Here is a 15,000-nt window from a genome sequence, read left to right as displayed (position 1 = left end):
AGAGCTATACGCAAACTTTGGCATGAGAACCTTATGCATATAATGGCCCTAGGCAGCTTACATTAATCTCAACATAATGACCTCTCTCAATATATTTCTTGACACAGTAACATCCTCGAGCGACGGTGCGTAAAATCGGGATATCAAAATATTTTTTTTATCGAATTGTAATATACACGCGTGTATATCATTTATCAAATTTTTTTACACGGTTGTGTAGATACTCATGTATAAATATTGACTATGCATGTATATGTGTGTTTAAGAAGCATTTATATGTATATGTTCGAAGACTTGCAAATCACATGTAATTATGTGTGTATATGTAAACAGACTAGTATGATTATTAACTAGCGTTTATCCATAACCGTGGAATGACCAAGAAATAAAATGAGAAAATCATCAAATCAAGATCAATATATAGATGTATAAAAAGACATTTTAATATACATATAGAAAGAGATTCTGCCAAAAGACAAAGACTAAAAGTTAGAGAAGAATTACAAAGGTGTACAGACAAATGGACAACAAAGAGACGTATAAACTAACAAAACATACAGGGTAATAAAAAGAGTCGCAAAAACTATTCCATTATTTTCCCCGAATAGATAAAAACGGTAGAATGTGATGGATAATGGTCACGTGACAGCCTAGTTTGGTTAGCACGTCACCCTTAACGAACGGTTAAGACAACGCAGTGCCAATTATGCCTACAGAGTCACGGGAATTGGCGAGCCTTTGCGTGACGAGTGAAGGTACTTTGCCTATTGTTCGGTTCATGAGGTCGGCTTTGTCTCTGTTTGACCTTGTTACTGTTTTTGTTTCTGTCTCTGTTTGCCCTTGTTTCTGTTCTTGTTTCTGTCTGTTTGTATCTGTTTCTGTTCTGTCACTGTCATTTACTGTCACTGTCTCTTTCTGATTCTGTTTTTGTCACCGTCACTGTCCCTGACCTTGTCTTTGTCTTTGTGCCTATTTTTGTCCTGTCCATGCCCCTACCCAGCCCCTGCCCCAGTTCCTTGTCCTTGCCCCTCCTCCCCTGCCCCCTTCCCCTCTCCCTTCCTTGTCCGGCCCCGTCAATGCCCTCGTCCTTGTCCCTCCTTGCCTTCCTCCCCTCTCCCTTCCTTTTCCCTTCCCCTTCCCTAATCCTACTCCTATTCTGTCCTCAGCCCCCGTCCCTGCCCCCTGTCCCTTTCCCTCTGCCCTCTCTCTGCTCTCCGTGCATGCGTGTGCTTTAGTGCATGTCCGTATATGTTACGAAGAAGCATGGACATGTGCGTGTGTTTGTATATGATAATTATTATAAACACGCGAAATCAAGCTTGGTTCTAATCATCGCCGGCAGAAGACAGCATACAAGATGAAGAACAGAAGCAGTTTAGCATGAAAAAGACAAGGCGAAGTTCTTAAGAGTCACGCATTACCACGATCGCAAATTAAGTCAGAGGCCAATATTGTTTTGTTTTGTATTTCATACAATGGGAGGAAGAAGAGAAAGAACAACTGCAATGTATATAATTACATAAACGGTGAAATTAACGGCTCGAAAGAATGCAAGCTTTTTCGCCTGTCAGAATTACATAAAGAAAAGGCTTTATTTGACAAACAAAAGCCGGAAAGGTGAAAAGAGTTTTTAATTTTGTACTAAAAACATTGCCATAATAAAACCGGTGGTAGAGAGAACGGGCAATGACGACTATCATGAAAAAGTCGAATCTCTCTTTTAACGAATGAGTTTTGCCTTCAAAGTTTTGTCATGCATAAAACGTCATAGCAAGTTCTGAACGACGATATTCTGCATGACAGATTTGCAGTGATCATTAATAATTGAAAAACTATTCAGAAAAGTTTCTCGTTGCTACGCAAGCGAATATCCACATCAATTACCGACTGGCAAGCAAAGCAGAAATACCTCTTCGCCGTGAGTCGCTCTTAAATTTCGTTAACTCGAACACCTTCTAGCCTGTCCTCCCTTCCTCGCCTCCTTAAGAAACCCCGACTAGCGTGTTAGGCGATCATAGCATGAGTTACAGCTATGATTATCAGCCATCGCGACGGACATGCATCACGGAACATGCTGCGATAACCCTTGCTTTAGGTGTAATTTGTGTGGCAATACTAGCTTGGCTTCGGTAAGCACCTTCATATATATAAGGGGAGAAAGTCGCCCTTATTTCACGCTGCTGTGGCATGAAGCATGCATAGGCGGTCGGTTTATGTGTTTGTCATAAGGAGACATACAATGACACTGACTTTGTGGCATCATCTTATGTTAATGTACAGGACTGTCAAGACTTACCCGGCGGGCACCGCGAAAAAAGCGATGTGCCAGCTTAATACTAGGCCAGACCTGACTGCGAATTGGCACAGAGCGTGAAAAGACGACGAGAGATAGAGAATTTTCCCTTACCTGGAATGTGTTGGGGTGCGTCACGGCCACGTCCAGCCCGTCAGCAGCGGCAGCATCGGCCACCGCTGCTCTGTACGCCGCAGATTTGCGGGCGCGGCCACTCCGCAGGCAGCCGCCCACGGATCCCCACGACCACGGCATGGTCCAGCCGTGGCACTTTCTCCGGTAGGCTTGTGGGCACTCAGGGGACACTAGGCCTCCATGCGGCGGCGCCCGGTCGCGGTCTCCTACGGTGCCAGCCGAAGCCGGTCATTCAGGAAGGGTCACGACCACTGCATCACACACGGTGGCCACCTGCGCGTCGCCGCCCGCGCCCTGCTCGTGCCCTCTCATCTGGCCATGGCGCTCGGGTGGCCCGGCGGTGGTCGGCATTCGGCGCTCGTCGGAAGCTGACGCGAGGACCGGAAGTCGTGGCTCAGGGAGGAGGGGGGAGGGCTCCAAGCAGGTGCAATGCCGTCCGAAGGAGCAGGTTTGTCCTTCAGCAGGTGATGATATGACAATAGGTAATACAGGTACACTCTTCAACAGGTACTGGTATGAGCGGATGAGTAGTTGAAGCGGACGTCAGTAGAACTCAGCAGGTGGAAAATAAAGGGGGGGAAGGAGGAAGAAGGTCAAGTAGGGGGGTAACGACCGACTTGGGGAAAGTATTGATGCAGACGACTTAAAACGAAAAGGTCGTATTTCGTCCGGATCTCATCATCCACCTGACTTATTCATAAAGATACGTCCACAAGTTGGGTAAAGGTCGTCGGTATTGCTACAGTACTAATGCCTTCGATTTTTCACTTTTTTTTTTTTGCCAGATCACTATTTCCTCTCTAAGGAATAGTTTGTTCCATGGTAATATATCATTTCATTGGCTTTGCACACGATGGGGAACACAACCGTTCTCGAGCTGTTCACAAAGTTCATTATCTACGGGTGAAGAACAACAAAAAAACACTCATTATCATCGTTATTATTAACTACCTTTATTCTCCCCTACCCTCAAAAAATCATATAATAAGGATTTGAAAATTTTAGAAAGTCGTACTCACAATAGTCCAAAACAGACATATATATAAAATAAAAGTTTCCACACCTTGAAAGACGTGAAAAAAAAATGAAAAAAGAGAAAAACTGTCCCTTTACATCACAAAAAAGAAAAATTCTCTCATGTCTCCCTAAAAGCGTCTTCCCACTTCACCTCAAGAAGGGAAAGCACGTCAGACTCCCTCCTCCAGATTCCCTACAAGATACAAGGCGTGAGGCATTAACAGGGCCAATAACCGTGGCCGTCGATGGCGAGTGGCTCAGCCTTGATATAGTGCAGTTGCAATCATCATCGCATCCGTATAAATCTCGCCCGGGATTAGCTACGGTAATCGGTCGGGGCGCCGGAAGTTTTAGCGTGGGGTGTAAATCTCCCCGGAGGTTGTAAATCACTTTTTTCTTTCTTTTTCTTTTTTTTACGTGTTTCACTTTCGTTCTTTTTTACATTTGTTTCTTGGATTCGTTTTCTTTGTTTTTTTCACTTTCTTTTGTTCGCCTTTTCCCCTTCTATATTTTCGCTCTCTAGCCTTGTTATGTTATCGTATTGCGATCGAATATTTTTATATTTAGACTTGTTATCAACACAAAGGGACAGAGAGAGAGAGAGAGAGAGAGAGAGAGAGAGAGAGAGAGAGAGAGAGAGAGAGAGAGAGAGAGAGAGAGAGAGAGAGAGAGAGAACACTAGGTCTATAAATACCAAATGTCTCAATACTCGACCGAACACCTAATTGACTCATTTACTACGCCCGTAAACAGACGAGCCCAAAAATCAATCACGAATCACCCCCAGCCCTAATCACCCCCTCCCCTCCCCTTCGTCTCATCCATACTTAATATGATCCACCATGAGGCCCAGCTTCCGGTTCTGTGAGCTGAGGCTGAGGTGTAGTAGATATAAGAGGGAAATGGATGCGGATTACGCGCGCGCGCGTGTGTGTGTTTGCAAACAATCACATGCACATAGATACAAATAAGGAAATAGCTGCGCGCGTTCGTGTGTGCGTGTGCGTGTGTGTACGTGTACGTGTGTGTGTGTGTGTGTGTGTGTGTGTGTGTGTGTGTGTGTGTGTGTGTGTGTGTGTGTGTGTGTGTGTGTGTGTGTGTGTGTGTGTGCAAACAATCGCACGCACATAAATACAAATAAGTACGAATAGATGTATAGAGAGAACACAAAGAAACTGAAAGATGGATAGATCAATATATAAAAAGCCAGAGAGGAAAATAGCCAGACTATTAAAGAGATGGAAAAAACTATCAATTTCTATATCCCGAATCACGTAGCTCGTAGTGCTCAAACTGCGCATGTAGCCACTGAATCCTGAACTACATCCTACCGAGAAACAAGCCAGCTACATAAATCGCAGCACAATAATAGATAGGCCATAGGAGTGGTTATGGCCCCATATAACTTAACAGGAGTCCAACCATACAACTATTACTTATTCCAGTATGGGCTTCGTCGAATGTTCCCCGGTAACTATGTTCCCCCAGTCTTGAGTTAGGTCAGGTCAGATTAGTTTAGTTTAAAGTAGAATAAGACAAGTTACTTTAAGTAAGATTAAGATACGTTAGGTAGGACTAGGTTTGGCAAAAGACCGAGAAACACCCGTATTATATATAAGTGTGTGTGTGTGTGTGTGTGTGAGTGTGAGTGTGAGTGTGAGTGTGAGTGTGAGTGTGAGTGTGAGTGTGAGTGTGTGTGTGAGTGTGAGTGTGAGTGTGAGTGTGAGTGTGAGTGTGAGTGTGAGTGTGTGTGTGTGTGTGTGTGTGTGTGTGTGTGTGAGTGTGTGTGTGTGTGTGTGTGTGTGTGTGTGTGTGTGTGTGTGTGTGTGTGTGCCTAATCCAGGAAGACCACACTCTTCAATTACTTACGTAGAAACCTGTGTCTTTCTACCCTCGGATACACTATATATCGCTTCCATAGCCGATTCCAGATCACCTCTCGGTATGCCAGATGGTATAGCGAGGAACACGCATTTCGCAACTGCACCATTGCGTGAAAACCCCGGCGTCACAACACAAGGAGTGATTACATTGAAAACTGTAACACGCGATTTGTCAAACCGTAAGGCATGAGGGCTTGTTAAGGGATTAAGAACACATTCCCTCCAAAACATATTCGTGAATAACTACGCTAGATTATGGCTTCCTATCGCGGGCACAAAACACGAGTTACTCCAACCTGTCTGGATTGCTGATAGTTATGGTTTCCGGAAGAATTGTGGCAACTTGAAAATACGTAAATTTCGCGGCCCATTCACGAAACACGTCAATCTGCTCCGGCTTTTTTCAATTAGCAAAGGACTTTCAGTGGTGACGTTGTAGAAATTATGAGCAAATCAAAATACTAAAAACAGTGAATAAATTAAAATACTATAGATAATGGGTAAATGAAAATAGAAATAGCGAATTGGAGAAATTCTAGAAATAATGAGTAAATCAAAATACGACAAATATTGAGTAAATGAATAAACAAGAAAGAGTAAATAAAAATACTAGAAATAATGAGTAAATGACAACATGGATGGTAATAATCGCTCTGGTAATGATGTTAATAATCATAATGATGTGCAGGGCAATAAGGGTGACCATAATGATATTAACAATAAGGATATGATACTGCTGCAAAAATTAGATAATGATTATAACGACAATGACAGTATGTGTTATAATCATGTCTATAATGGCCATAAAATGGTAATTGGCAATAATCATTGTGGGCATAACTAAAATGCATAACAATGAAGAATATGTAATGATGAAAATTATAAAATGATATTAAGGTTTGGTGATAACAAAGACAATGGCACGGTATTGAAGTGTATATGTATGTGTATACATACAAATACATACTTATATACTACACACACACACACAAACACATACATTATTGAATTAACTAAATGATATCAATAAAGATCCTGATAACTGAAAAGATAATTTGACTAGTAGTGATAATGATGACGGCGACACGATGTTGATGATAATGATGATGATGATGGTGATGATGATGGTGGTGGCGATGATGATGATGATGATGATGATGATGATGGTGATGGTGATGGTGATGATGATGATGATGATGATGATGATGATGATGATGATGATGATGATGATGATGATGATGATGGTGATGATGCAGATGCTGCTGCTTTCTGCTGCAGATGATGATAATTCATGATGGCGATTGGGGATAATAAGTACCGTATAATACCAAATGCAGAAATACTAGTATTACTGTACTATATAGGTACTAAAATTACTCATATATTATGTGTAGTATGAGAATCGTTATCAATTTCATCTTAATCATCATAAATGCTAATCGTTAATACTAATACTATTTTTTGAATCAGGATAACAGTGCAGAAAAGAACTAGTCACTTGTATTGTTTTTATCATTTGTTTTGTTCTCATGATCTTGCATGACTGTAGCTACAGCGATACTATAAGTTACAAAATCATTATCACATTTTTTATCGTCACCAGTAGCGCAACTGTAATTATTATAGATGTTATCAGTTATACAATTGCTATCATCCATCATAAATATTTGTATCATGAATACTGACATTCCTGTTTATTATTTCCATCATTATTACTGATATACTTACCATCTTAGACATTATCACTGCTATCATTACTACAATTTACTTATATAAGATGCGTCATAATGCAATTAATAGCAGTAACCTTTTATAATAATAATTGCTTCCCGTCTAGTACAAATTCTTAATGACTTTTATATTATAGTCACTGAAAACATACGAATGTATAGTGACATTCAGTTCTTTGAGCATCATCATATCCCGGAAGTCATCTCTCACTGCATCAAATTTCAAATCCTTTCTTATATAATGACGTTTATTTTGCTTTTTGATTCATTAACTATATCCAGTGAATGATGAAAACAACCCTCTGTGGTTAAACTAATCTAAAAACTTTCCAAATCCCTATCTATGACAATTTATCAAAAATTAAGAGCTACAACCAGCAGTTACTAACAGGTGTGATTAATCGTTGTTAATGATCCATTATAGCGGCGCATGTCAGTCGTTATCTTTATTTTTCTCTCTCGTTCTGCGGGGACAAACCTTCTTACACTTTTATTCACTGTGAACCTTGAACAGACCAACATCGATGACCTTACCCTGGCCTTTGCATACTCCATCTGGCACAAGTAAACATCACCTTATTTGCACAGTTTCAAATATTCACACTTTGGCAGAGGGTTGAGTTTTGCTACGCCCGTGAGAAGCGTCTGCCTTGAAGACGATAACGTGACATTAGTGCCTGTATAATGATAATGATCATTATCATGATTATCATTACAACTAATACTGTTGCTGCCAGTGATTGTATTACTATTATTCTACTGCTATCATCATCATCATTATTATTACCATCATCTTCATCATATCGTCAATCATCATTTAACATTATCATCATTATCGTTTCTTTATCGTTTTATTCCTAAAAATAAAATAAGAAATCTGTCGATACTGCGAGGCAAGGCTTACATGGTGGGGTGGCAAACATACAGTATGTGTTTATTGAGTGCGATTTTATGTGCGACAGAACTTATGTGGTCTTCGATATTACTCTCACATTTTTCTCGGATCCTTCTTGCTGATTATTAGGGAAGTATGTAGTTATTCGTGCTTCTCGTATTTCATCATACCTTTAATGGTAACAAATAGTCATAATGTTTCATCATTAGCATACGTAACGCTTTGTCATTGCACTGAATCCTAGTGAAAACTGAAAGAAATAGGTTTTCCTTTGGGGCGAATAAAATATGTATGTTTCTCTTGCATCATGTTACCGGGCACTTTAAACAATACTCTTCTCGTAAGTAAGAAAGAAAACATTAAAAAGTTTTCGCATTTGAAATTACTTCCGCAGAGTCGAGTCCGCGAATCCAAAGACCAGCTTTCGATAAATACCACACACGAATCCGGCTCTATGTCTAACAATGCAAATTAGCAGTCGCGAATTTGTAAATCCTTCAGCTCGTCGCTTTCTGACATGTGACCTGATCCCGAGAGAGGGAGAGTGAGTGAGAGTCGCCAGGTCAGAGGCAGCAGCACACACCTGTCCTCCACCGTGCCCGAGCCCAAACTAACCACCCGCTTCCCTGTCGACCTCAACTCACGCGCTCACCCACCTCACGCGTCCAAGCCGAGCGCTTTTTCAAACCTAGCGGGACGCATTCCAGAATAATTCGTCCGTTGGCGAATAGAACCCCATAAAATGCTGCTAAAGAAAACAGGAATCTAAAGACTGGCTGCGTATTTTGCGCTCGTTATCGTTTTAGCTTTGTCGAAAGCCCGAGGTTCGATATCGGTAATGTTCATCGATTAATTCCTGATGTTTGAGAGTCGTCGCTCTCCACCCACTCCTCGACAAAAGAAAAAAAAACAAGAAAGTATATTTCTGCATGAATACGAATCAATACTTCATGCATAAGCAACATGCATCATTATAAGATCCAGGAAAAAATTGCGCCGATTTAGGTACAATCAATGGCGCACTTGTCAACAGAAGTATAATGCATGACGACCTTGCCGATATGCTTTTCCTCACCCTTGGAATTCCGAGTCTAGTGTTATATTGTTGAATTTGCTGAGTCTGCTGTTTGGTATTTCTCTGAACTCTATCCGAAGTGTTCAATTATGTTACGTTATTATTTTTCGTTTTATAGAGTGGAACAAATCCTGAAGGATTAGATCCTGTTTTTTTTTTTTTTTTGTTTTTTTTAAGCCTGCGTGTGTAGGACGCGCCTCGTTCGTCCTTTGTTTCACTCGTTTGTTTACACTCACGCACGTTGGTCGAAAAATCTCGTGCGTTCCTCTCACGAATGTTAGTAAACTCTCATTATCTCTCCTTTTTCAACCTGCTCTTTCTCCCTATCCTTCTGCTGAGATTATCGATATTTCGTGCTCCTTATGGGTGTCTTTGGAAGGTTTGGATGTCAATTTTGGGAGGAATATAGCGTGAGGGCAAAACCTCTCGGCAAGTATTACGTGTTCAATGATTTCTGATATTCCATAGTCGTTTTTCACAGTGACAGACATCTTGATAGGAAGTGTAGATGTAGTAGCGTTTGATGTCGATATAGGTAGTAGCGGCAGTAATAGTAGTAATATCAGTACTTGATGATGTGTTATTATAAAGATGACAATTTTACGTTAGTGCAGTGAGAAAGAGGTAAGTCCTGGTCTAAAGTCTAAACTAGTAGGTCATGAGTATTTGGAAATGTCAGCAGTAGGCCATGGTCAAAAGATGACTGAAAACCACTGTAATTGTAATAACAGTAGTAGTGGTAGTAATAGTAGTAGTAGGAGTAATAGCAGCAGCAGTAGTAATATTAGTATTAGTACCAGCAGCAGTAGTAGTAGTAGCAGTAACAGCAGTAGTAGTAACATAAGCAGCCGTAGTAGCAGTAGCAGTGGTAGCATAAGCAGCAGTACCAACAACATCAGCAGCAGTAGTAGTAGTAGTGGCAATAGTGGTAGCAGGGATATAATTCGTAAAGGTTATGCCAATAATAGCAGTAGCAGTATTAGTTAGTAGCCATAAAAGCACTCGCAATATCATTTAGATAATTATAACCGTCATATACATGTAAGAGGAAGTAGCAAAGTTTACAAGCTGAATATATCGGACCATTTGCATTCGCACAGTCCCCGTACTCGAACTGAAAGCTTCCGGAATAACTAAAATCACAGAAAAAAGGGAGAAATAGAGAAAAACGAGTCCATATCACAGACCATTAACAGTCGCAAACCATTGATCTGAAATCGATAGTCAATGGCACAATCCTAACTTCACCTCTCTTGCTTCGCTATCTCGGCAACCGCTCTTATACTGAAGACACAGGTCGTTGGAAGGGCGAGTCGAGTCCCTAAACATCCACACAGGGGGAAGTGGTGTAGGATAAGTGGCTGGAATTATTTGCGTGAACGGGTCTAATAGGGTTTCAGCAAGTACGGGAAATTATGTGTATTAATTTCACCCTCGGGGGAAAATGCATTTATCGGATGATAATTAATGGTGTTGTTTTCCTTCTGCGTTGTTTTTGCAAAGGTGTGTGTGTGTGTGTATGTGTGTGTGTGTGTGTGTGTGTGTGTGTGTGTGTGTGTGTGTGTGTGTGTGTGTGTGTGTGTGTGTGTTTGTGTGTGTGTGTGTGTGTGTGTGTGTGTGTGTGTGTGTGTGTGTGTGTGTGTGTGTGTGTGTGTGTGTGTGTGTGTGTGTGTGTGTGTAGTGAGGGGGTACGAAGTGTTTTGTTCTCTTTCTCTTTCTCGTTCTTTCTCTTTCTTCTTTCAGTGTTCTTCCCTTTCTCTTTTTTCTCTATCTCTACCTCTATATCTATGTGTGTGTGTGTGTGTGTGTGTGTGTGTGTGTGTGTGTGTGTGTGTGTGTGTGTGTGTAGTGAGGGGGTTCGAAGTGTTTTGTTCTCTTTCTCTTTCTCGTTCTTCTTTCAGTGTTCTTCCCTTTCTCTTTTCTTTTCTCTATCTCTACCTCTATATCTATCTCTGTCTCTTTCTCTTTCTTTCTTTCTTTCTTTTTTTCTTTCTCTCTCTCTCTCTTCCCTCTCTCTCTCTCTCTCTTTTCTTCCTTTCTCTCTTCTCTTGTCTTCTCTCTTCCTATCTTCTTTCTTCGGATCTCTTATATTGCCTTTTTGTTTTCCTTTTCCATTATCCTCCTCCGCCGTGACATGCAAACACGTGTGTCTGCTTTGACGTCTCCAGCTTTATCCCTGCAATTATTACCATTAACTTCGCAATTACCATGATTATCATTACCATTAACCATCATTAGACTGCAGTTCATCGCTACATAATGCAGTGAAGATCCCCCCACCCCCTTACTTTTTCCATTTTCTTTTTTCTTTCTTTCTTTTTCTATTTCTAATTTTACATACATGCATACGCGAATGCTTGCGAATTCTTGAGAGAAAGAAAGGGAAGAAAAAAGAACATAGGCAGAGTAAAGATTCTCTCTCTATCTCTCTCTCTCTCTCTCTCTCTCTCTCTCTCTCTCTCTCTCTCTCTCTCTCTCTCTCTCTCTCTCTCTCTCTCTCTCTCTCTCTCTCTTTAATAGCAATCCTGTATCCAGTATTGGCAAAGATTCGGAATTCACACACTAAACCTTCATCTGAGTTATTTATTGGTCATGATTAGTAAGGGTGTGTGAGCTAACGCCTCGACACACCAATACCTTGCACATTTCTTCAATCGTTTTCCATTTATGTTTGTGTTTGTGGCCTTACGTCAGCTGTGAAGGAGGGGGGATTGGGGGTAGGGGGAGAGGAAGGGAAGAGTGATGGAGAGGAACGTTGGGGGGAGACGGAATGAGGAGAGAGAGAGAGAGAGAGAGGGGGGGGGGAGAGAGGGAGGGAGAGGGAGAAAGAGACAGAGAGAGAAAGAGGGAGGGTAGGGAGAGAGAGAAAGACAATGAGAAAGAGAGAGGGGGGAGGGAGGGAGAGAGAGGGAAGGAGAGGGAGAAAGAGACAGAAAGAGAGAGAGAGAATGGGAGAATGTCAGGCAAACGGAGAGGGAAGAGAGAAGCAGAGAAAATGCAGGGAGAAGATAAAATCAGCAAGTGAGAAAAGAAGATACGAGGGATGGAGAGCGAAAGTAAGAGCAAATGCGAAAGAGGGAGGAAATGAATGGACGAGAAAGAGGGAAGAACGAAAGCGTATATGAAAGCGTAAGAAAAAGAAAGAAAAAAACACGAATATTTAAAACTGAACTTGGCGTAATGTGGAAATAAAATAAATCTTGAAGTGAACGCCAGCCTGCATTGCCTTTTCTGTGACTAACAGCCACTAGAAGCCAGATTGCTAATTGCCTGCTGTGCAAATGACTTCCACTAATGACCAATTGCTAATGACCTGCTTTGGGATCAAGGCGCCATTTTGCTTATTGAATATGGATCAAAGACGATGCACGATATATATATATATATATATATATATATATATATATATATATATATATATATATATATACATATATATATATATATGTATATATTTTTTTTCTTTCTTTTATACATTTTCATAAATACATGTGTATTTATACATTCATGTGTCTGGGTATGCGTGTGAACGTGTGTGTGCGTATGTGTGTGTGTGTGCGTGCGTGCGTGCGTGCGTGTGTGTGTGTGTGTGTGTGTGTGTGTGTGTGTGTGTGTGTGTGTGTGTGTGTGTGTGTGTGTGTGTGTACATTTATGCATGTGTACATACATATGTATATATACATATATACATACGTATACACACACACACACACACACATAGACAAACACACACACACACACACACACACATATACACATAAATACATGATAAACATATATACATACGTATACATATCTATCTACACACACACACACACACACACACACACACACACACACACACACACACACACACACACACACACACACACACACACACACATATATATATATATATCACCTTCATCGAGATATCTATCTACCCATTCCTCTCTCTATGAAGGCCAACAGTTACTGCAACAGAAGTACTGCAGTGAAGCTGAATTACTTATCTATGCAAAAGTACTCGCTGGAGGAGTAAGTCACTCAAAACAATGCAATGGAATCTGAAGAGGTTTGTGAATGCGACAGAGAGAGGGGGGGGGCGGTGGCGTGAGGGAGAGTGAGAGATAGATAGATAGAGAGAGAGAGAGAGAGGTGGGGTGAGGGTGAGGGAGAGAGAGAGAGAAATAAACAAAAGTTTGTGGTTTAGAGAGAGAGAATGTGTGGATGAGAGAGAGAAATAAAGTGTTTGTGATTTAAAGAGAAAATGTGTTTGTGGATCAGAGAGAGAGAAAAAAAAGTTTTGGAGATTTTTTTTCTCTTTTTTGTACCCAAGAGATAGAATGTAAGTTTGTGTGGGACAGAAAAATGGAGTGAGCGAGAAAGAGTAGAGGAGAACAATTGTTTGAGAACAATGGAGGGAGGGAGAGAGACGATACAGAAGCAAGAGAGATAGGGAAGATGAATTCATGTTTTTGAGAGAGAGAGAGAGAGAGAGACTAATCTTTAGAACATAAGAAAAACAGAAAGTGAAATAGAGAGCGAGAACTTAACTTTTGCGAATGAGAAAGAGAGAGAGAGAGAGAGAGAGAAAGAAAGAAAAACCTAGCCCTCCTGTGCTTGTGGATCTGTATGTGTCCCTAATTTAGCATGCATAGCGATTCCGGGTGTGCCATGGCGTCGAGCACCGAAAGACCGGCTCCGTCAATATCATATTGATATGGCTTTACTCATAACCTAAAATATTCACACTTCACGTAAACCGCACGTCCACAGAGCGACGGGACCTACAACGCACTTCCACAATCCTTTCCTCACTCCCCGAAACCGAAGGGCAGCTTACACAACCATCATAACTTTTACCTCGCAAGGACCTGGTCGAGGGCCGTTCCCTCAGCCCATCTCGTTAGTCTCAATTTGTACTTTTACCTGCTCTTACGTGCCATAATGCGGTGCCAATTGCATTACTTGTACGTCCGTCCCATTTGCACGCACGCATGTACATTAAGATACATACACACCGACATATTCATATATCTATATCTATCTTTCTCTATCTCTTATCTCGTTCATTTTTCTATCTATTTTTATCTCTCATTTGTCTATGTATATCTATTTTTACCTCTCATCTGTCTTTGTATATCTATCTATCTATCTTTCTACTGTATCTATTTCTCTATCCCTCTATCCTTACACATCTATCTATCTCTACCTACCTATCTATCGATCTTTCTCGTTATATCCTTTCTCTCCTTTTCTCCTCGCATCCCTTCCTCCCTGCTCCATCCCTCCTTCCCTTCCCTCTCCCCTTCACTTTCCTCTAATTCGTTTCTCTCGTCCTCCCCCTTCATTTTCTTTCTCTTTGTTTCTCCCCCATTTTTTCTTCATCTTTGTATCTCCCCCCTTTCTTGTTCCTCCTTGTGTCTCCCCCCCTTTCTTCTTCCACCTTGTGTCTCCCGCCCGTTCTTCTTCCTCCTCGTTTCTTCCTCATCTCTTCTATTTTTCCTTCTTCCTGCTCCCCCACTCCTCGCTGGGCCGTGTGGGTCCCTGACACGTTCCTTACATTAAGCAACACCACCAATTTCTTCCCACAACTATATTGGTTACATACACACGTCTTTTCCTTTAATGTTTTCTTTGGTTATCAAACTCTCAAACTTTATTTACTCTAGCTTATTTTCATCATTTCTCTCACTCTCTTTCTCTTTCATTTTTTCTCTCCCTCCTCCTCCCTCTCCCTCCCTCCCCTCTCTCTCTCTCTCTCTCTCTCTCTCTCTCTCTCTCTCTCTCTCTCTCTCTCTCTCTCTCTCTCTCTCTCTCTCTCTCTCTCTCTCTCTCTCTCTCTCTCTCTCTCTCTCTCTCTCTCTCTCTCTCTCTCTCTCTCGTTTGGCTTTGGACAGTATTTCGATTTTGTAATATATCTCAATTTACGTTCTCATCTTTTTTATCTATTTTTTCGTCTTTTCCTACTTTTTCCTATTTCTCTGAAT

General features: G+C 41.2%; 1 protein-coding gene across 3 annotated transcripts in view; it reads right to left on the bottom strand.

Moving 5' to 3' along the window:
• The window catches only part of SK (small conductance calcium-activated potassium channel), a 910,124-nt gene that overhangs the window by 467,306 nt on the left and 427,818 nt on the right, over nt 1-15,000 (bottom strand). For 2 of the 3 annotated variants that reach the window (XM_070142368.1, XM_070142367.1), the window contains exon 1: nt 2,408-3,321. The exons of the other annotated variant lie outside the window; for it this stretch is intronic. In XM_070142368.1, coding sequence (XP_069998469.1) covers nt 2,408-2,548 — 141 coding nt within the window. In that variant the 5' untranslated portion in view covers nt 2,549-3,321. Of the gene's footprint in view, nt 1-2,407; nt 3,322-15,000 lie in introns of those variants that run through there. 3 annotated transcript variants of the gene reach the window in all.

The sequence above is a fragment of the Penaeus vannamei genome, chromosome 29 (genome assembly GCF_042767895.1).
Source record: "Penaeus vannamei isolate JL-2024 chromosome 29, ASM4276789v1, whole genome shotgun sequence".
NCBI classification, from domain to species: domain Eukaryota; kingdom Metazoa; phylum Arthropoda; class Malacostraca; order Decapoda; family Penaeidae; genus Penaeus; species Penaeus vannamei.
Note: the sequence above shows the minus strand (reverse complement) of the source record. Positions and strands in the feature narration are given on the sequence as shown.